This window comes from Pyrgilauda ruficollis, unplaced genomic scaffold (genome assembly GCF_017590135.1).
Source record: "Pyrgilauda ruficollis isolate IOZ18807 unplaced genomic scaffold, ASM1759013v1 scaffold4, whole genome shotgun sequence".
Lineage (NCBI taxonomy): Eukaryota > Metazoa > Chordata > Aves > Passeriformes > Passeridae > Pyrgilauda > Pyrgilauda ruficollis.
In genome coordinates this window covers 14,733,060-14,756,202 of record NW_024525489.1, presented here as the reverse complement: position 1 = coordinate 14,756,202, position 23,143 = coordinate 14,733,060, and the positions used below count along the sequence as shown (strand labels likewise).

The 23,143-nt window shown below is 38.0% G+C and overlaps 1 protein-coding gene across 2 annotated transcripts; it reads left to right on the top strand.

Annotated features, from left to right (window-relative positions):
• Positions 1 to 815: 815 nt before the first annotated feature.
• On the top strand, positions 816 to 16,182 carry MEMO1 (mediator of cell motility 1). Of its 2 annotated transcripts, XM_041476985.1 has the most exons (8): positions 816 to 900; positions 2,989 to 3,057; positions 4,898 to 5,010; positions 6,296 to 6,407; positions 7,339 to 7,481; positions 8,615 to 8,691; positions 14,070 to 14,174; positions 15,484 to 16,182. In XM_041476985.1, the coding sequence occupies exons 4-8, from the start codon at positions 6,322 to 6,324 to the stop codon at positions 15,613 to 15,615; spliced, it is 543 nt and encodes a 180-aa protein (XP_041332919.1). In that variant the 5' UTR covers positions 816 to 900; positions 2,989 to 3,057; positions 4,898 to 5,010; positions 6,296 to 6,321; the 3' UTR covers positions 15,616 to 16,182. The 2 variants fall into 2 exon arrangements, with proteins under 2 accessions (XP_041332919.1, XP_041332920.1); XM_041476986.1 differs by lacking the exons at positions 816 to 900; positions 7,339 to 7,481 and having other exon boundaries at positions 2,991 to 3,057.
• Positions 16,183 to 23,143: the final 6,961 nt, after the last annotated feature.

Sequence of the window (23,143 nt, the reverse complement as noted above, 5' to 3'; positions counted from 1 at the left end):
TTTGGTTTGGTTTTTTTTTAATGTTGTATTTCTAGAAGGCTTTTTTATCATCTGTCAGGTGATTAAGTTAAGAATATTTGCTACTTGTTGAGGTACAAAAGTTAGTTTAAAAAAATTTAAATTTTGGATTGGCCAGTTATCAAAGTTAATGTCAACTAAGTGATCATGTACTTGTAGTATGTGTTGAATGACCAGAAGTTGTTGAGATGCTAGAATAAGCATAATGTCTTCTCACTTCTAGCTTTTTTCTGTGCATTTGCACATCTTCCATTCACAATGTTTTGTATTATGCTCTTGTACTTGCTTAATAAAGGATTTATTGCCAAAGTCATTGGCTATCATGCAAGTGTCAGGCCTTTGTATTATGTCATCTTCTCATACTGGGCTCTCTTGATAAAGATCATAACTTTTTACATCTGAATTCTGCAAATTCGGTTATGAGAGGAAACAATCATCTGTCAGCCATTCTTTTGAAATCTGCAGCCATTCTTTCAAATGGTGAAGTGGTGTGTTCATTAGTTCTCAGAGAGCAGAAACAATAAGTGTGTGTTTGGATGTGCAGTAAATGAACTTCCCAGACTAGGAGGTTGAAACTTTCTTATGGTAACCTTCAACATTACAGGGTTGGGGTTTCTTTTTGTTGTTGCATTGCGTATTTTGGGGGAATGTTTTTTTCTGTTTATTTGTTTTTAGATTTAAACCCAGCTTTGAATGTTTAAGATGACATTTAAATCTGCCGGGTTTTCAAGCTTTATTTGTAAATTTTTGAGATGTATTAGGTTCTTTTATGGCTTCAATATTTCCATGTCTCTTCACAGGACCCCAGCTGAATGCACAGCTAGAAGGTTGGCTTTCTCAAGTACAGTCCACAAAAAGACCTGCAAGAGCCATTATTGCACCGTAAGTTTGAAACAGAAGTTCGTTATATCTAATACTTGTTTAAATGCTCTTTTTTTTTTTTTTCTGGTGATTTTGAAAACTGGTTAAAGCTAGTATTTAGTTGAAAGAAGGGTTGTGGGGTTTCTAAATTAAGTATTTTGGGTATAGCGTAGAAAGGCAGAAATCTGTGTACATTTGGGTGTATGATTAGCTTGCTTTTGGTGATGGACTGCAAACATAATATTTGTTTGTGATCCTGTAAGATGGGTAAGAGTTATATTAATGATAAAAACAAAACCCCTCCAGTAACAGAAAAAAAAAACCACCCCAAAACAAAATAAACAAAACTGGTGCAGCCCTCACAGCCCCTAAATAAAATTTAGGAGAGCTTAAAAACAAAAAGCAATTGAGCACTATTCAACTATCCAAAATGGTTTACTTTTGTTATTTTAGTTTGGTTTTGTTTGAGCTATTTGTCCACAGGTGAAATAGGGATCATCTGAACTATTTAGGGAGAATTCAATTTCTTGAAGATAGCTGAGACATGTAATGACACAAGCATGTTTGGTCATTCCAAGTAATTATGAGTTGGAAGGAAACACTGGAAAAAGCCCTTTAAATATGATGTTTGTCCTATGCTAACATAGCATTGTCATAATGTTTGAAGTATTACATAATAGTATTGAGTGTGCAGAAGAAATTGTCCCACATCTGCCTTAGTCTTTCTTGCAGGAATGTCAGGAAAGAGACCTTCCAACTGCAGATTATGTAGTTAGGTTCTTTTGCCAGAATTGCTGGGAGCCTTCCTGTGATCTCACCACATTTTTTTTTTGTTAACTGTACCCTTTTTTTACCACCTCTGAAATGGGATATGCTTAATATTTTTGTGGAAGATGGAAGAAGCCTGTAGCATAGGGAACATTTCAGCAGACTCTTTTGACATTGTCTAATAACATACCTTGCCCATTTGTGAGGTCTTGGTCTCCTGTTTCCCCCCTTAGCATGTATGTTAATACCTTTCTGAGCTCTTTAGAATGAGTGGGGTAAGTGATGAAGTAAAATCCCAGGGTCATTTTGAAGATAACTTTCTCCAGATATCAATGTGTGGGTGAATACAAATGTATCTGAGCATACATCCATATAAATACATAGAAAATACTTCAGTGCTGTCAATGGGAACTTGTCTCTTCAAGCATCCTGTATACCTCAGGGCTTGCAGCATGAATCATTCTCAGTGTCATTGTCTAAAGCTGTGGTGTGGGCATACTGCTGGGTGACCAGGAGCCATTTTCTGCCACTTGACCTGGGACTCTAGGAATGAGTGTTCTATGAAGTTAATGCTTTTAGCAGTGTCATGTGAATTTTCACTCATTTTAATGGGCTTGAAGAGAATGGTTCTTCATATTTGAAGGCAATATTTGAAACAACTAGACAAAATAATTATAAATTGTTTTGGACCACACACAGGAACAGAGGTTGAGAAAGGACCATGCTGACAGGAAATGGTGAAGCACATAGCTTATTCCCTGCAGTAGAAGATAGCATGCTGCCTTCCACTCCTTTTCATGTGCTTGTTCATTCTGTTGCTAAGTTATTCTTCAATGACAGAGCATTTTTATTCTCTCTTTATCTGCTGTGACATGTAGTTCTCTCTTTGCCAAGGCTCCTCTACTGTCATTATATTCAGTTCCTGGAGTGTAGTTAGAAGAGCTTTCTCCAGTAGTTTGCCAGTTTGCCACTCCCTTGTTTACTGGCTGCACTGTTGGTGTTATCAGGAGCTTCTGATAACAGGCAGTTGTGCAGTGTGCATACATCCTTTACAGGTAAGGGTAGGCCCTTTGATCTGGGGCTTTCCTGACTGCTCAGTGGTCACTGATAGATTTTTAACTGGTCAGTAAATGGTCACTGCAGTTCTTCAAAAAATATGTGTCTGGTGTGATCAATACTGCAGCAGCTCTTTCCTACTCTTTCAGGAGTTTTGGATCACTCTCACAATTCCTAGTTCACTTAGGACAAAAAAAAAAATCCTGAGACATTAACACTGAATATCAACATATTTAAGATGTTAAGCAATATTTAAATTTTAACATTTTGTGCTTTGGTTTGCAGCCATGCAGGATATACCTATTGTGGATCTTGTGCAGCCCATGCTTACAAACAAGTGGATCCCAATATCACGTGAGTATTACAGCTTTCTTTACAAAGCCTAAGACCCTGAGGTTGCAATTCTCTGATAAGTGTAATGTTCTTGTTACATTCTTACATCTTCAAGTACTCAGATTTTAATTTTGTGTTCTTTTTAGCCTTCTATGCCTCACTTCTGTTTCAACATCATAAATGTTCAAATTGGATGTTACAAAAGGGAAAAAAAAGAATATTGTTAAAATAATTGGTAACTAACGATTTACAAGGGAGGGCTTAAAGACTCTTCAGTTTATTATTGATGTTCCACTGCTTTTATAAAAGCCCAAGCTGGTTTTGTTGGTTTTTTTTTTTTTTTTGTTGGGGGGTTTTGTTTGTTTTATTAGGTCAATTAAAATACTTCACCATGATTCTGCATTGGTTTTTTAGTGCAGGATTATGGGCTGAATACTGACAGGGTTCTCTTCTACTGTGGAGGAAGTGACCAGTGTGTTTATGAAAGTGAATTGTGCCAATAATTTTAAATGGAATTCTGTTTCTAACAAGTTTTAAAAAAGAAAAAGTAAAAAAAAACCCAACCAGCATGCTGTGTCTGCCTCTGAAAATTTGAATCCAGTTATTTTTGGGTAAAGGAATATAATTTTTATGTTCTGCTGACGGCAACATTTTTTTTTCTAAATGACAAAAATTTAAAACGTCTCAGTATTTACTCAAAGTATTTATTTTGCACTGTTATATGAAAACTGACTACACTTAGCAGTTGTTCATAAGATAACACGCTGTAATACTCTTCAAAGACAATGGTTTTAGTTCTTTCTAATGTATTGTAAATGATGTGAAAATAGCTCATGGTATGACAGATACCTAGTTCCTTTAAAATTTCTGGAACAAGCTGCATTCCCTAGGTTCCCTGGTAAGGAGTTGGTTGAACTTGCTGGATCACTTGTTTTTTACTGCATGGGATATTTAGAATTCATCTTTGAGCTAAACTATTGCATATTGGAATATTTGTTTTTTATTAGCTTTGCAGGAAGTTTGTGTTTCAGTATACCTTGTAATAGCACTCCCTGTATAAGGGATTAAAAAAACCTCAAATCCTCAGAACTTTACATGTCTCCCACCCATTTAATTCAGTGCCAGAAGCAAGATGATATAATCCTGAATATGAAAAGCTGAAATGCCTATTTTTTTTTATTTTTTCTTTTAAGTCCTGTGGCAGGAGACCCTTAATATCTAATCAAGAGCCAGGAATTGAGGACTTGGTGAAATAATGATATCATGATGACATGTAGAAGGTTTCAGTATCAGCTAAAGCTATGAATGTGCCAGTCCAAGTCTCTGTTGCTGATGCAACAGCAAGAAAACCATAACATGTAACAACATAAACCCAGCATTTGAGAGGGACTTAAAATTTAATTTAGTGAAACCCAAGTAAGGCTAATCAAGTAAATAAGTGAAAAACTCTGAATAGATGATAATTATTTGATCCTGTATTTATTGAAGGTGGTGAGTAGCTGAAGGTTGTGTTGATTCAAGGAGAGAATTCAAATATCTGTTTTAAGTGGCTGTAACGCATCATTCAGCCTCCAAATGACTGAAGTCAGACAAATTTCTAGCTGATAAATGCCCTCTGATATATAACCTGCTTAAGAGATTTAAGGCTAGAGCATTATTGAACTCATCTCATGATAATTCCTGAGATACCAAGCAAGGTTGGGCCATGGATTGATGTGGGGTCTTACTGACAACAGAGTAAAACTGTTGTAGCCATGAGAGAATATCACTTTGTATGTTTCTATTTAACTTGTTACTCTAAGCTGGGTTGCTGTATAATTGCAGTTGTCTAAATTGTGGCCTTCTGTGTTAATTGTTGTAGCCGAAAAATTTTCATTCTTGGGCCTTCCCATCACGTGCCCCTCTCCCGATGTGCGCTTTCCAGTGTGGACATTTACAGAACACCTCTGTATGATCTTCGAATTGACCAAAAGAGTAAGTGCACTATGGAGCTTGGACATCATTGAGCCTTGGGTGTTGACTGTGGTATTGCAGCCCTGAGCACTTTCTTCTTGTTGGGCACTTCCTTGCTCTGAGTGGCATACAAGTGCAAGTCTGGTTTTAGTGCAACAAAAAACAAACTTCTGAATGATCCTGGTCGTTTCAGACATGGTCACGTTATAACCATAGTGTCTCTCTTCCTCCTGGCAAGAGTTCTAAATTTTTGCTTATCTTTGCAATTTTGAGTGTGTGCTTCATGGTTTTGAAACTAAAAAAGTATTACATAAAATAATAACTCACTGAACACCTTTTCCATTCTCCTGTTAAGTGTTCTGGCTGGAAATAAAGGTTTTTTAGTTGGTTTGAGTTTGATTTCTGATAAAGGAATAACAGAGAAACAAAAAGTTGCTTTTATTTGGATTGCATGTGACTTTCTAACTTGCAAACTTAGAAATTTGTAGTCCATGAAATGCCAGTGCAATGAAGATTAATTTGATATTTTGGCTTTTATGTATTTTGAGGTATACCTAAGTGATACAGTATCTTTTTCAGATGGGCTAATTAGCACAGATGTGCTGTGTTTCATTGTAACTGTGATTAAGCAAGCTAATTCAGGCTTTCTACATAGTGCCTGCAGAATTTCCTTAGGTAAGAAGTGTTTTGCTTTCTGTAGAGCTCCTTTATGGAGTCAAGGAGGAGGCACAGCCCTACATGAAATTCATCGTTCAGTGGAGAATTTTCAGAATGTGGAGGTGACTGTATACTCTCAAGTATGCTTGAGAGGAGAAAAGATAACTTACAAATGTGGATTACTTAATCAGTTGTGGCTGTCTCTACATTTCATGATTCAGTCAATAATGAATTCAATTAACTGGTGACAAATCGAGCAATAGCTCATCTGATTAATTTTTTTTCAACATATAATGGGTAGCTTATGAAAATAAAAATTCATTGTCTGGGAAAGTGCATGTATATTTTCAAATGTTTTATTTGTGAATTAAATTTTGTATTATAGCAATCTTTTTCAGTATACTAGTAAGGTCACTGATTTAACACATTTTGTAAACTGAATTATGTTTATATTTTAATGACTTGAACATAATTTTATTTCTGAATTTATTTAGAAACAAGTGGTTTATGATGATAGTCCTTAGAAGCAAGTAATTTTTTATGGTGGGTATGTTCTGTCAAGGTACACTGTAGCTTGATTTTTGCACTTGAAGCAGTTTTTAAAGTAAGCAAAAATAAAAAATAAAACCTGATCTTTAATTCATTTCAGTTTATGGAGAATTGTGGAAGACTGGAATGTTTGAGCGCATGTCCCTACAGACAGACGAAGATGAACACAGTATTGAAATGCATTTGCCTTATACTGCTAAAGCCATGGAAAGGTACTAGGGCTAATTACTTCTACAAAAATGAACATTATGTGCATTAAATGTTTGAGCTGCTGTGAAGTGCAGTAGGAAATAATAACACATTTTATGGCATAGAAGACCTTATGGTGTGTATGATGCTCATACTCCTCTCATCCCCTGATAAAAATTTTGATAAGGAGAGGGTCAGAGACTAGGGTAAGTTGCTGTAATTGAAACTGTGAGCAAAGCAAACACCTAAATAATGAAGTTATAACACCTCTTGTAAACAGGTTTACTTAATAGAATTAATATTAGATATGCTTTCATGAACATTTTTCAGTAGCTGGTTTTCCCCCCCCCACTTTTCAAGGCATCTCTGAAAGAAGTTCAGATAGTTTTCTGTGGGATTTTAAGTTTGTTTGCAGCTTTAATACAAATTTTGAAACGAGGGGTGTGTTTATAGCTGCTGTTTCAAAGATTTACTCTAAATAAAAATTGTCATTCTTTGTTGGGGTTTCTTCCCTAAGATGTGCCCCATCCTTTTTTTTTTTTTTTTTTCTTCTTTTAATTTCCATTGTGTTTTGAATTTTCCCTAGAGTATCAGTATATGTCTGGGTACTGTGTTGAGCATTTTCATATAGGTTTAATTTACTTTGGAGAATTACCCAACATGCAGCATCTATACAGGGAAAAATTAATTCTTACTTCATTGCTGATTTCACTGTGTCTTTTTGTTTGCCTGGTATTTTCACTTTGCAGCAGAGAGAAATACTGGCTTTGGGAATGTATGTTTTCTGAAATTGAAGTACTTTGAGGTTCTAAAACAACATCCTAGTATGATCTTACCAAATTGCTATCTTCAAATAATAGCAACCTTTTAAACCATTCTGCAGTTTCAGTTAGCAAGCCCTGAAAAATCTTCAGATGTTACTTGAATTACAACCTTTTTTCTTTTGCTTATAAGCCATAAGGATGAGTTTACTATTATTCCTGTGTTGGTCGGAGCACTGAGTGAGTCAAAAGAGCAGGAATTTGGAAAACTCTTCAGTAAATACCTAGCTGATCCTAGTAATCTCTTTGTGGTTTCTTCTGACTTTTGCCATTGGGGTAAGTTCCATATCTCATTATAAGAGTATATTGAATATTTTCTAGCTATTTTCAAATAATGTATTTTATTAAACATTGAACATTTTAGCTTCTGGTAAATTCATTTTTGCAACTTAAATGCCTTCATAAAGTTAAAAAGTCTTTAAAATCTGGAATAATAGGTAAAAATATTAATGTGGTAATGTGTTTTCAGTGTAGTGCAGGAAATAAATGGTGATTTATATATATCTCTTTACTGTTGCAATGAAATAATTGTCTGAAGTTGCTTGCTCTTTATACTCTTCTTTTAAGCACCTCAAAACAGCTTTCAAAACTAGCTAAAAATTCACTGGGCATGGCCACATTCCTTTGACAGAAATAAGTTTTGTATGTTTTACTGCTGGGTAAGATAGCAGATGGATTATTTATGCCAATTCACCAGTGCTACCCCAGTTCATCTTGGTGACAGAGATACAGACTCCAGAAGCCTTGACTTCTGCCCTGCTTTATAATTTTATTTTTCTTTTAAGTGTAATAGTAGCTGGAAAAGGGACTGCTTCAGAAAGATATGTGACACAACAGACCTTCTTCCTTTTTTTCCATTGCCGTCTTTGCTCAACTTAATTAAGTGCATGTTTCACTCATCTTTGGAGTGGAGTAGGTGGAAGGTGAATACAAGAATGACCTGGTCCTGTTGTGACTAATGACCCATCCAGAACTGCTCATTGAATTATTATGAATTTTTTATTTTAACCTTCATTTACTGTGGGTATTGTTGTGCAAGCAGAAGTAGCCTGACTCCAAGGCTGACTTTGTCAAGAAGGATAGCAAAATGAAATGTTGCTTTACTTCTTAATTTACAGAATTAGAATTCTAAGGCAATAAGAGGCGATTAGTGAGTGATACTTCAGTGTCAGTTCTGCATAGCAGATTTCTCTTTAGGAATATAGCCACCCATCATGTATTCTTTTTTACTTTACTTCTGGGCTGCTACTTTATGATTGCCCTAGAATTTCCTCAATGGAGCTAAAAAGTATAAAATAAATGAAGATTACTACTTTAAGTATTATACTTTCAAATATTTAGTAAGTATTAGGGAGTGGTTTAGCTACAATTTTTCCCTTTTTTATTTTATACATGATTTTTGTTTCAAGGTCAGAGGTTCCGTTACAGTTACTATGATGAATCCCAAGGAGAAATTTATAGATCCATTGAGCACCTAGATAAAATGGTAAGTTTTCAGATTTGGTGGAACTAACTAACAAATTTCTCCTGTACATTCCATTTCTTTGAACACTTGAGGAATTTTTCTAACAAGATATTATAGATTAGCTATTTTATTGAATGTGTAATTTTCCTTTGTTTACCACAATAAGAACTTAGCTGTTGGCCTTAGCTAGTATCCTCCCTTTTACTGACTGCACACAATTATATTGCGGGTATAAATTAGTAAGCACAATTAATGAAAAAAAATGCATGTTCACCTACCTAAAATGCCCTGATGTATCATAATTTCTGTCTACACACCCTCTTTTGTTTTTGAAAAGCAATAAAAATTATGCATGGAAAATTGTGGTAGTTCCAGCTTGTTAGCTGTGATACCTGCATATAGAAACAGCGTTGTGATTATGCAAAGGTTTCAGCAACATCCATTTGGAGGAGGAAAGGCTGTAGGGCATTGCACTGATCAGGAAAATGAAAGCTACTGTTTTCTTGGCAGTAGCCTTCCCCTGCCCCTTACTCTGTAGTAGGTGGTGAGGAAAAAGCAGTACACCATACTTCATTTTGGGTTTGGCCAAAGGCTGAAAGGCATGCTAAATACATAAAGGTCCAATGCCAATTATGTTGCATTTTCTTTGCAGTTACAGGAGCCAAGGATTTATTTTTAACATAAGAAAACCCCAACAACTTAATGTTCAAGACTATACTTAAGGCACAGATTAGAAGTAATTCTTCTGGAAATATGTAGCATTAAATTTGTTTTACAACTGTTTGCATCATTTATGTAACTTCTATAGACTCTGTTAGAACAGAGAGCTGTTCTTATTCATGGCATGTTAATTTTTTCCTTGTCTTGAAGGAATAAATCCTGTCTGCTGGAGATATCTCTAGACTTTCTTGCCTTGTGTATACATATTAACCTCTGTGTTTTTCTACTATTCATCACTGAAGTAGAAATCATAACAGTAAATAATTTGCCTTCATTCTGTTTATCCCATTTTTAATAATTCTTGTAGCAGTTGAGAGGCTTCTCTATCAAGAAAAGTGTTTTTCTGCAGAATCCCAGCATCAGTAGCTTTGAGTGTTTTTGCAGGAGAGCAGATTATGGTGCATTAACAAACATTAGTTTCCCCTTGTTAATTTGTGTGGTGAAAGCTTGAAGAAGGACTGGACTTTGGCATTTAATTGCTCTTAGGGAATACAGTGCTGCACCGACTTCATTTTGGTAGTTATTCAGCTAAATGGAAGTGACATTTTTTGTAGCATGGCAAATCATGTCTACTGCTTAATAACTATGAAAATACTTTTTCAGTCTGAAGTTTAACTGGAAAACTAAACACGTATAGCAGCATACTGTGGTTTTTTGCTTGTTTGTATCATGCTATATGTGAACATGTGACTCCATATTCAGATGCTATATGGAGGAGGTTTTTTGGGTGATTTTCAGAGATAACTTTTTAGCAATATCACAAAGATCTCCCTGTCACATTTTTCCAGTTTTTGGTAGTTTGTTCAGTTTTATGTCTTACTTGGCTACTTCTTGTTTTCTTGCAGTATCCATCAGTATTGGATTTTTTCATGTGATTTGACGTACTAAACAAACTTGTACTGTTGTAAGCAGTAGGCCTCTACACAGACAAAATAGCATAAGATAGAGACAAAGCTGTACTAAAACTAGCTTAATTTTATTGGCCCTAACTAGGAAAGCAGTCAGCTGAGCACATTGTAAGCAGGAAGGTATTCTGGGGCAAGATGAAATCAATTTTCCTTGGAAATACCTTTGTGGGAGGATGATGGCCTCTTCCTTAATTGAACTGGACCTTACATATAGATGCATTTTCTCACCTAGTGCATAAAAACTGCTGAATGCATTGGGCATTGAAGTTTAGAGCCATTAGGCTCCAGCATAAAACAAATAGAGTGTAGTAAATATTGCTGGGCAGACATCAGTTTCTCCATGGTAATTGTTGATCTGACCACTGTCACCACAGCCTACTTTGTGATGTAATTGCAAAAGGAGGAAATAACCTCGTGGTTAGAAGGGGTACCTTAGGTGAGAACCCTCAAATGAAGAGTTATAACCGAGCAGCTCAAGTGCAATAGTTCATATATCATAACTTGAAACACACTGTCTTTTTACATGTAAGTGGGGGAAGTATTTTGTAAGACATTTTTGAAGAGTAATTGTTTTTGATTGCCTAGACAGAAAATGCAGACTGCTCACTTCAATCTTCACTGCTACATTGCTCATTTTATATGAGCATAAGTTTGGTATGGGATACTTTATTCCTCACTTGAGTCAATAGGAGGATTGTGTTACCCTGAATGCTGGTGGGGAAAAATACAGGCACTGAAGAGTGCTGTGCAGGAGTAGCCAGTACTTGGTCTAGGAAAAATGCTCAGCACCCATGGCTTCTCAGGTACCTCTAATGACCTGCTGAATTCTGGTGGCTTCTGCAGTGCTGCTGCAGTGTGCCAGGACCTTCCACAGTGCTCCAGCCTGGGAAGGCTTCTTAGGCTGGGCATAATGCAAGATTGAGTCTCGGCCTGGATGTCCAGGTCCCTGTTCTCTTCTCTGTGCCTAGACACTAATTTTCCTAATGGTTATTTGTCTTGTAGTCTGAGTGACTCACACATGCAAAGATAGTTGGGCTGGATACTAAGACCAAGTTTGTTTCCACTTCCATTAGAGTGCTATTAGTTTAGATCCTGAAGTGTGAAGAAACAGCTAAAATAACTGATAACAGACTTTAACATGACCAGGCAAAGCATTATTGGCATATAGTATAAAATGAGCCTATAGGATGTTGGAGGGGATTTTTGTTTGTTTTGGGATATGTGTTTTTTGTAGGCTTGTAGATACTTGATCCTATTAAGGGATGTTACTTGAAAAGGTAACTTTGTAATCATGTTAAGTGCACTGTGCTAGGATTTTGTAGATGCCATTAGCAGTATCTGGGTTACTGAGGTATGCAATTTCTACATGATGCCATAATGACTACGTGATAAACTGTGGAACTGTGCTTACACTTTCATCATGTGGGTTTTGTTATGTGTTCTAGCTCTGTTCTAAGCCATGCCTAGCTGAGTTGTTTCAAATACTGGAAGTTACTAGCTTCATATACCTCTGCTTTTTATAAAACACAACCTGGCAAAAATGTTTCCGTTGTTTCTCAACACCATTTTAGGCTGAGGAACAAAGTTGATAGTCTTTGTTCCTCTGCCGCAACGATTTTTAAATCCAAAAGATTGAAAAGTTCAGTACAACCTAATGCTTGTAGGACATCTGTTCATACCAATTCCCTATAGATTTTCTGTAGTCTGTGATGTATGGAACTCTGTTAGCATTTTCTGGGATGAGCTGCATAGCTGTAAATGTTTTGCAGTGCTGAACTGTGCATTGAAATAAGCTTACTAGGCATTCTCATAAATCCATGTCCATTCATTTGAGACAAATGCTCAAATGCCTCTGCTCAGTATGTTCCAGTGACTTACAACTGTAAAAGTAATCTCTCAATTGAGCAGCCATTTTCATGTTTTTAAAAGGTCATGAAAGGGTTTTACAAACAGGTAAAATATATTCTCATGAACTGTTCAGTATCTGAGTAAGTGCCTTATGCATCTTGAATTTCACTTGAATATGCAGTCAAGTTTAGTTCTGCTTTCTTTAGCTGTGTATTGACATGTACAATCTACAGGTAAATGGATGGTTGGAAGATATGCTTTGGAAACTTTGGCAATGCAATGTTATCTATGTAATCACTGCTAGTTACAGAATAGCTACCATTATTTTTTTTTGGCACTCGTTTAGGCTTTGTAGATCTGGAGTGATTAACAGCTGAAATTACTGGCCAGGGGTCCAAACACTCTCACCATGACTCCAGAAGAACTGAGCTCTTACCACCAATGGGCCAGCTTAGCTTGGTTTTGTTTTTCCATAAAATGTGTTTCTTTGTGGATTCCTCACATGTCTGTTTCTATTTAAAAGCACACATGGGTAGTGGTTATTGTTGCTGTTTGTAATTCTCCCAGCTCTCCTGGGAATCTTCTGCTCTTCCATTGTAAGCTGTGATCCAGCCTGAATAATTAGCTGATATCTGCCAGATCAGCCAACGCCCTTGCAGAGTGCTGTGGAAAATTCACTCTTGAGGTGGAGACTTCAGACTGACTGCTTCCTGCTTTGTGGCTTCTCCTTTTATCACCCAAAAGTAGGGGAAAGAGCTGGGACAAATGCAGAAATCTTAAATTGTCTGTTCTTCTGGTATCAATCTCCAGTTATTTCCATGCAAAGTATGTTTTTTCTAGTCTCTAAGGAAGAACGTACTGTTTCACCAACAGAAGCAGCATAACTATGTATTTTATTGAGTTAGTGAGTGTCTGGAGCTCATTTCCCTGGTGAAGGGAATAATTTTCAGAGGAAGGAAAAAAAGAAGAGGATGGAGTCTAATACAGGCAAAAGAGCAAACCCATGATAAAACTGAGACAACAATTGGTTTGGACTTGTTTCTAAACAAGTTACTTTCATGGTGTTTGATCTGCTTTATGGGATGGGTTAAGAGTAGACTGTATCTGGAGTTGTAGGATTCTTTTTGCTTTTAAGAATATAAATATTTGTATACGTGTAAATTTTGTTTTCCACGTGTGTGCTGATATTCTTAGCATGACTCCATGGCATTGTGGGTCTCACTCTCAGTGCAGGAAAGGATGCATACGTGTGGCTGTCTCATGTAAAGTGGAAGCACCATCTCCTGGTTCTTTCATTTTTGTTGTGCACCAACTTGATAGTGCATTAGAGATTTTCTGGATCTGGTTTTTATGCTCTGAGCAAATGGCCAGGCCATGCCCAGATCAACTGCCTTGCATGTCTGATGTGTCCAGGATACATCGCACTTGTTATGTGTGTGAATTGCACATGTATGGTGTTGGTTTTATCTAGGGTTTTTGGACATCTGGAAGTCCCAGACAAGTGCTTGACCCTGAACTTTGTTACCAGGGAGAGCAGATGGCGGCACTACTTCTTCCTGCTTTGCCCTTTTAGTAAATTTGTCTGGTTATAGCTGTACCAAATCTTATGGAACTAGGGCAGTCTTGAATGGTGGGGATCAACTAGTCTTCAGAGCTTTTTTAATGTGAGCTTCACTGGTATTTGCAAAGATAACTTCACAGATCTGTGGATTAATGACAGCTCTGGAAGAGCTCCTGCACTTTTAGTTTGGCAAGTAATGGAAACAAGATGACTACAAGCTAGAGCTCACATGCTGAGATTCCTTTAATAGCCTTGGTACAAAGTAGAGGGTTTTTCCTCCTGCTCTGTTGTAACAAGTAGATGATGTATAAACACCTGCTTGTGAATATGTAATGTAATTATTGCTATCAATTCTTTTTCAGGGTATGAGCATTATAGAGCAGCTAGATCCTGTATCTTTTAGCAATTACTTGAAGAAATACCATAATACAATATGTGGAAGACATCCTATTGGAGTGCTATTAAATGTAAGTAACTGTTGATTTATTGAAGAATGCAACTTCTGGGAAAATGCTTGCATTTGTAAAACACAATATTGCTGCAGTATTCCTTAGTTCTAAAATGTCAGGCCTTGAATTAATTTTTTTTTTTGAGTGTTCTCAAATTGTTCTCTGATTTTCGTGTCTTGCATATAGACAAATGTAAGCTCTTGAAAGGGCTGAGGGTTTTCAGTTCCCTAAGGGAAAGGAGATACCACATTCCTTTTGAATTTCAATGAAATGCAATTATTCACTTTCTCTTGGCCCTAAATAAATGAACAAATAAATCCATCTCCCTGAAGAAGTATGTACTTATTCTTTTGAATCAGTACTTATAAACGTGTATTTATTTTCTCTATATTGCTATTAGCTAGCTATTGTGAGTGCCTTGTGATGTCTGGCAGTGGTTTTGAATTTTGAAAATATGGTGAGAGATGGCCTCTGTAAGTACTAGTACAGAGCATCATTAACTCATAAATTAACTGCAGTTAGAATTCAGATTACTTTCTGTTTACCCTATTCTGCTTTGCTGATGCAGTGCAGACATAAACCTGGCTTAACGTACTTGTCTAAATTTGGTCGCAGCTGCTTTACAGCACTGGTGGAGTGCTGCAGATTTGTCATATTGCTTGAGTGAATCTCACTGTATTTTTACTGTAATTCAAATCTGAAACAGGAAGTTAATTTTTTTAAAAGGGAAAACTTAATTCACTGGGAATGTGGTCTGAATGGAGAACATAGAAAGGAACCTTTAGAAGTGGAGTCCGTAAAAGTTTGTATGAACATTATCAATATTGGTGATGCATGTAGCAAAGTTCAGTACTATGACAACTCTGCAAATATCTTACCCTCAGACAACTCTGCAAAACTCTTACCCTCAGATAATTATTAGTTTTGTAGTGAATCACAGCTAAATTCTGTTCATTCACTTTTGCCAATTTTCATGCTTTAATGAATTATCTTTATACCTTCTTTCTCCTTGATAGAAGAAATGCAATCTGAAAAGTGTTAATAGTGTTAGGTTTTTTCTGTTGCATCTGTCTTACTGTATAAATTCCCCATAGAACTGAAAGCATTGTTTCTAAAAGAGGTATCATGAAAGGTTTGGTGTTGCTTTAGAGAACTGCACGGATGTGCACAGTGCAGTGGGGGAAGCGTCAGTGAATAAAACAGCACAGAAATAGGCTACATCCACTGGTTACTGGGAGCTTATGAGAGATGGTGCAAGGACCTTTGAGACCTAGGAAATGTAATTTCACTGATACCTTTTTTTAAACAGCTCTCTTTCTCTCCTCAGGCTATCAACGAGCTCCAGAAGAATGGAATGAATATGAGCTTTTCATTTTTGAATTATGCTCAGTCGAGCCAGTGTCGAAACTGGCAAGACAGCTCAGTGAGTTATGCAGCTGGAGCACTTATGGTCCACTGAACTGCTGAATGCTCAGGGATGGCACCTGCACACACTCTGTATTCGGGGTCCCAGCCTAGCCCTTACAAAGATACAGTCCCTGGTCTTTGGGTATACTGAAACCTCAAACTAATAGAACTCTGTTCTTTTCTAGTAGGTGTAGTCCTTCCTTAGTTTCAACTCATTTAAAAATGCTTTCTTGTTTAGGACAATGGAAGGAAGACTGGTATCAGAGCTTTTTGTGACAGTTGTTTTTTTTCTTTGGAAAAGATAATGGCTATGAAGGCATGGTGGTAGACTGTCCTTAAAAATACAACATGTAAAGCATTTACCATATCCTAAATTTGCACTCTTTGCAGACCTGTGCACATATACTCAGCTTTCAGAATAGTTTTGCAAGTTGTAAACGGAAAAAGGGGGGAAAAGGGGTGGAAGCTTTTTAATAAAAGAAAAAAAAAGGAAAACAACGCATTTATAAATGATTCTGTATTAGAATATAATAAAACTCCAGTATAGTCAGTTACTACCCGTGATGTACAACAGATATCTTCTATTTTAGTTGCTAATAAAGGGCTACACAAACCAAAATAGTCTGATTTAAACTTATTGCTTTGTGTTCTGTATGTGGCTGCTTGTCATTAACATTCTTTATCCTCAGTTCTTATGCTTGATAATTCAGCCATCTGTAAAATATTTCAGAATGTATTTTGTATTCAACATCTTTTGACTACATCATTTACAGATTTTTTTATCTTAAACCAGCACTGAGTTCAGCTGTGCAAAAGAATTTGGAAAACTTTTTGTATAGTCTAATAGTTTTTGTTTCACAATTAATCTGTGAAGTAGTATCTTTTAGTGTGTGATACAAATTTGTATCGGCAATACACTTTTAACAATTTTTATGCTAAGTTTGATTATTCAAGTGAAATAAACAGAGTATTTTTGTTTGAAGTCACTAAAAATTGAAAACAAGCAGTAGCTTGAAAATGATGATTCTTAGAATATCTATCTGGCATTTATAGGCCACAGAAGCCATACAGTGCTAATATCAAGCAATTATTCCTCAGAGGTTATTTGGAAGGGGAAGGTAAGGCTCTCTTTTTTTTCCCCATTTTTATTTTTTATTCTTTGACTGTGGATAGAATTGATTCATGTTTTTTAAACATCCCATATTAAAAGTTCTTGAACTTTCTTGCAGCCAAAATAATGATGTAATTATTTCAGTTGTCATTCCTAAAGACTTCCTTTTGTTCTAATAAAAAATGCAAAGTAGGATGCAGTATTGGCTCATTATCTAAATGGAGATTTCATTCCTTGATATTTCACCTGCTGTCAAGAAACCTCCTGGTACATTCATCTTTTCTAAGTGGCAGAGGGGAATTTCAGAATTAAATTTAGACTATCTCTGAAAGTTGTGGTAATTGCTGCATGCAAAGTCTTGGCTGAAAGCACACCAGACATCTTGTTAATTCCTATTAAAATACCCTCTGCTTGCATCACTTCTATTTATCTCGTCACAGTTGGCCACCATTTTAATAATGGCAGGTGAATGCTCCATTTATAAAATGAACTACTTTGCAGATGTTCAAAATCCATCCCAAATGCCAAACTCCTGTGCATGCCTGTTCTTTAAGTTGCCTTACTGTTCTGCCTTGTTCTTGGAAAGTCTCAGCAGCAGGCAGGGAAAACAACTTTCAGATTACTGTTGACAGACCAGCAAGAGGGCTGTGCAGGTAGTACTGAATTGGCAGCCAGTCTTTGTAAATACTTGTCTGACTGTGCCTTATAAACAAAGTAGTTTGATCATGAAGGTTGTTTTTAAAAAAGTCCTTGGTGAATACAAGTTTAATTAGGGCTTGGGTTTCTTTCAGTCTTATGCCAAATGCTTAACATCATTATTGACACATACATACAGTTAATTGGAGCAGTTAAGTATATTTTCTCCCTAAGGTAAACATAGTAATTAGCTTCTGAATACAAATGCCTAAGTTGCATCTTAGTTCTGTAAGATAGTTTTAATGAAAAAAGCCCATAACTGGAAGAGCTTTGAGGAAATTGGTCAGCCATTTTGCTCAGCATAATGTTATTAAATATCTTATATTGAAAACACTTCACATGTAAATTGTACGATGTATTTCAAAATAAAGTTTCTAATTAAAATGGGACTTTCTGTGCCTACTAGTAATAACCAGCAATGATAGTTCAGAAATCCACTCAGAGAGAAATTTAAAGCTTTGTGAAACCTGTTGTAACTAAAAAATCCCTTGTAAAAGCTTTTTTTTTTTTTTTTTTTTTTTTAAACAGGAAATACCTGATTTCAAAAGAACTAAGATTTTTCTTTTTTTTTCCCCTTTTGGTGGGCTTGGAAGGAGTTGATTTCAGTGCTCTGTTTCCTCGTGTGTTTAAGATGTGTCAGGAGGAAAAGCAGAATCTTCTGAAAAATCTTCATTCAAGACTGTTAATTCATTATTTTAGCTTTACCACACATTTTATTCTAATTTAAATATACATTTGTATATAGCATGTTGGGACAAAAAGAGTCTGGTTTAGACAATACTGAATATTAAGTCCTGTTCACTTTTCTGGAGGTTTCTTCTATGCATAGGATGCCTGAGCGTTCACCACTCTTGGTGCAGGAAATCCAGCCAGGGACATGATTCCCATTTAAATTTCTTGGCATTTTAGAGACCTGTTCACTGTGTGAAAATATTGATTAAAATACTCCTCTGTTTTTCTATTCTCATGTTGCCAAAGAGCTTTATGTGTTTTGTTTCCCTTAAATACTGCCTAAAAAGTTTTTTCAAGTACTATCTACTGAGTTCATAGTTCTTCAGTTCAATGCTTTTCACACTGAAGTGGCACAATAGGTCTTCCTCTGCTTTGTGTTTAGGTCAGCAGAAGTAGGAGGAAGCAGAGGCAGAAACAGCATCGTTCTGCTGGGCAGAGAATGCCTCTGTGGACATTGGGAGCCACCTCCTGCTTTGAAACCCGTATGGCATGGAGTGAGTTGGGTTTAGCTGCTCCAACTCAGCCTTTGTTGAGTTACGATGACAGTTTGGATGTATTTGTTTATTTTAAAGGTGAGTGGCTTTGATCCAGTGTTCTCATTTAAGCTGGATTTCTACTCCAGTGCAGTTCTTCTTTCTCAGGGCCCTCAGAAATAGTTAGTTTGCCCTCACTTTTTTAGACAGCTCTTGCTCTCACTGGTTCCCAGTCAGGGGCTTGTTGCTGTGTCTGATGAGTTTTGCATATTCCTTTAGGCTTTAGTTGGGAATTTTTTGGATTGACATGTCAAGTAGTGAAATGGGAGGAGGGAGAGGAGAGTGTCTGACATCTGCACACAGTCTCACAGTACTTCAGCTTGTTGTTTCTGTACCTGTAGGGTTTTTCCATTTCCTGTTTCTAATTTTCCCTTTATTCCCTCAGCAAAAAAACAAAAAGCTCTGCATCAAAGGAAGCTTGGCTCTGAAATGATCACCATGATTTGCAGTTGCTATTTCCTCAGGCTGAGTTGTGCTAACTAACATCTGATCCACTCTCAAAAAATGCCAGAACTATTGTGTTTCTGGAGAAATGTTTAAAATCCCTTTGCTTTCCTACTTCAGTGGCAAAATTTCCTGAAAGTTAGCCTTGAAAAGATCTTTAGTGTGACCAAGTACAAATTTGGGGTCCAGTGCATGTCAAAGCTGTGAGATGTTTTGGTTAGGATCCACAGTGTAGCCAGATGGCCTTTTCAATAGATGGTTGCAAAACATGACTTGGAATTAGTCTGTAGGGGTGAAATTACTTTATTCTCTCAGTAATGCACAATCTATTGTCTTTAAAGTTTGTTTTGTGGTTTTGTTTTTTTTTTTTCTTATTTGATTTTGCCTAATTCTGAAAACAATTTGTCCCTACAGACAACTTCCAGATACCTGATGTCATTTGGGGATTATCTTATACCAGGATTAACTGAAAACTCCATGTTTGTTTCTTCATGTCTTTTCTGGTGCCTATTTAGTACGTGCATTCCCTACTGCCGGGGTCTGAGGCATCTCTCCCATTGCTTATGCCCCAGGAATGAAAATGCTGTGGTACTGGTATATCCAAATTAAGGAAGCAGTTATGTCAGTTTGTTTTCTTGCAGGTTGCAGGAGGGTGTGTTGGTTGGATCTCTTTGGAAAGGGCAGAGAAATGAGGAGAAGATGGGGAAGAAAGTGGTTGCTTTTCAAGTTTGTTGTCAGCAGCTGTTCTGTTGTCCTGTTGGGGAGCTGAGGTGCTGCCAAGCACTGTCCAGTGCAGCTGTCAGTCAGGTGCACTGGTGGGCAGCCTGTTACTGCTGCTTCAAAGAGAAGGCGTGATGGAGGTGTCTTGTCAAGTGGAGCTCAGTTTGGTGACATTCAGGATTGAGAATCCTATGCTGAAATCCTTAAGTTATAAAGGTAAATAGAGGCATCTCTGCCTTTTTGCAAAGGTGACAGATGGACCTCCATACCCCCCAGATTTTTAAGGTGATGTGTTTGGTTCTTGGTGGATTTAAGAGAAGATAATCAAAATAACTTGCTCAATCCTGACATTTGGATTGATATAAACACTTTGAGATATCTTTTTCAAAGCTTGTGAAGCCCAATTATTTTAATATTAATGTAAAAAAAAAATATATTCTAGTAGTCGTGTTTAAGTCTCATTAAGAGAATTAGCCAGGGCCTCAAACTGTGCAGTGCGTGAAGCCAGTAATGAAACTTTAGACTTGAGTGATCTAATATCTGTTCTGTATATGACAAAGACCTAAATGACAGAAAGAAGAAAACACTGTGTTACACATCAAACTAAGAACTCTACAAACCCAAACTTCTCAGATCTCTTCTTTTTTTCCTCTAGTGAGTTTTTAAAAAGTGAGAAATTACTTTCCTGAGCCTGTGACTGTAACTTCACGAGACTGAAAACGGCAGTGCTATGAAGTCCCTTTTTTGGTAAAAGGTGTTTATTTTTCTGCTAAACTCTTGCAGCAGAAAGTGGAGAGTTGGCATCTTAGTGCCCGAGCCACAGAGGCTTGTCTGGGATCCTGCTCTGTGTGGGCAGGTAGGGAAAACCATCCCCTGGGATTTGTTGGCTGAGACTTCAACTACTTTTCTTTTGTCTCCAGAACCATTACAAAGATTTTGAAGAGCGATCCCTTAAGCTCAGCTATGATGAATAAGTATTGAACTCATGCATATTTTTTACTGGTAAAATTTATTTTTCTTTATGATCACAGTCCAAAGAGCTGGTGTTACAAAGAATCTGTCTGTAAGATATCTGCTGTAAATGGGTGGTCTGGAAATGCAGTCTGGCCTCACAGCTGCTTTCGGGGGGAAAGCACATCTCTGCATTGTAAGGAATGGTTTTGTGTTTGCAGAGCTGCGATGTAACCAAAATGCTGCTTTCAAGCTGTTCTGAAATAAACTGACTTGGTTGTTGTATGTAAGCACATAGCTCTGGAATGGGCTCAGCATTGCGTCCATCAGACAAGCAGCAGGGCAATGGGATGCATTATTTCCAAGTCGACTTCAAAGCACTGGGCTGATGAGGGAAAAGAATTCCATTCAAGTGGAAAACAGGTATGCTGTGGCAGGTGTAAAACTACTTTATGGAGACTGCACGAACAGTCTTATGTTCATTTAAGGAAAAAAACTAATCCCAAAGCGCAGGACCAAAACACCTCCCCAAGACTTAAAGAAAAAGGCACCCCGAGTGTGTGTGGGCGTGAGGGGCGGGAGGAACCGCGGCGGGCAGGGCCGGGCAGGGCAGGAGGAGCCGGGCAGAGCCGGGCCGGGCAGGGCAGGAGGAGCCGGGCAGGGCCGGGCAGGGCAGGAGGAGCCGGGCAGAGCCGAGCCGGGCCGGGCCGGGCAGGGCTGGCTGGCGCTAGGTGTCAGTGTGGGAGCACCGAGCGCAGCCGCGGCCCCGGCGGCAGCAGGAGCAGCTGCTGTCATGTGCACATATCAGATACAGCCTCGCTTTTTCTAGCTTAGCCTGAGCTTCTTGCCCGTATCCAAAAGCCCCTTTTCCAACAGCCTCTGTGTTTTAAATGCAAATCTTTATTTCTAAGTTAGTTTGGAGATCGTCACCTGCTGAGTTACCTCTGTCACAAACTACAGGAAAAATGGTAACAGCATCTGTTATGCACAAATGTTTCAGGTGACAAAGCTCCTAACCAAACGCTCCAAGAGAAGCAATGGCGCAGCTCCCACTGTGCCTCTGGGCCCTTGCTGCTCTCCTGTAACCTGTAAGTCCAGGTTTTGTAAGTCCTGCGCAAGTTACTGTCCCGTGGGGTGTTTCAGGGAGCGTGTTCTTCAGTAAAAGACAACGTGGCAGCCTGGGTTCCAAGCTGTGTAAGAGAAGGAGTTCTCCCAAGCTCTGCTGCAAGTGGCACTGCAGTTGGAAAGTTCGACACGTGCTCTTGCTGCTGTAATAGGTGGTGGCCAAGGCCTGATGAATTTTGGCAACATGGGCACTGGAGCTGTAGCCCTGCCTGAGCTGGGGCCAGCAGGAGGGATGTGAGCATCTCCCACCCTTGCACCCCAAGACCTGGTCTGTGTGTTTGGTGTAGCCTGGCAAGTGCAGGGTTCCCCCCATGGAGATGGGGGACACCCACTGAGCTGTGTATCTTTGAGCATGCTACCTCTGCACAGATATTTATTTTTTCAAAGCTTGAAAAAATACCTCTGCATCTGACTGAGCTCTCACTGAAGTCAATGGGAGATGGATCAAACTTCACATTCTTAAGGAGACTTGGAACTGCTCAAGAAAGTGGTGAGGGAGGCAGGTCTTAGCTGTTGTAACCTGGGGAGAGTCTGTGGGAGGAGGGTGCTGGCAGCCCATGCAGAGGAACAAAAGCAGAGGTGAAGAAGATGCACTCAAATTGTATCTGGAGATAAATGTCCATGCTGTCCAGCCCTAAGCAGAAGTTTTGTTTATCTGATCTTCAGTTAATTTTATAAGATTATTCTGTTCACTAAAAAAAGAAATAGGAGTTAAGCTGCTGGGTTTCTTAAAATTTTTTAAAACACATCTTGATTTTCTTGACATATGAGTTTTTCCATGACTAGAGTTTTTTAGCTAACCTCATATTTATCTGAGAGAGAAATCTCAGGCCAGATCCAGCTTAATTTATACTTAAGCAGCATTCCAGAATGAAGTCAGAAGGTGAGGGTCTAAAAAGTCATGCTGGAAAAGACAAAAATAGAAAAGAAAAAAGAGAACATCTACTTCTTTTCCCCCCAGCTATCTCTAAGTGCAGCAGTGAAGAAATTTTGAAATTTATTTTTTTCTCTTTCCATGCTGGCTTGTTTTTTTTTCACTGGAGAGCATCTGGGCCCTGACAGCTCCTGATGTGCTGGAGTGTGCCATCACTAGTCCTTACAAGGAATGCAGACCTAGCCCTGGTGTTGCTGTCTGTCTAGGAGCAGGAAGGTGTGTGCTGAAATGGGCACTGCAGACACTGTGTCTGTGTTTATATTGTTTTTGCATGGGTGTAGCTGACAGGATGCTAAAGATGCCCTTTGGGTGCTGGCTATTGCTGGTGCAGAGC

Excerpts from the sequence above, each read along its gene's own strand:
- MEMO1 (XM_041476986.1), top strand. The coding sequence starts at position 2,991 with ATGCAGGATATACCTATTGTGGATCTTGTGCAGCCCATGCTTACAAAC. Across the intron at positions 3,058-4,897 it reads CAAGTGGATCCCAATATCAC|CCGAAAAATTTTCATTCTTG; the intron begins GTGAGTATTACA and ends TAATTGTTGTAG. Across the intron at positions 14,175-15,483 it reads CTATTGGAGTGCTATTAAAT|GCTATCAACGAGCTCCAGAA; the intron begins GTAAGTAACTGT and ends TTCTCTCCTCAG.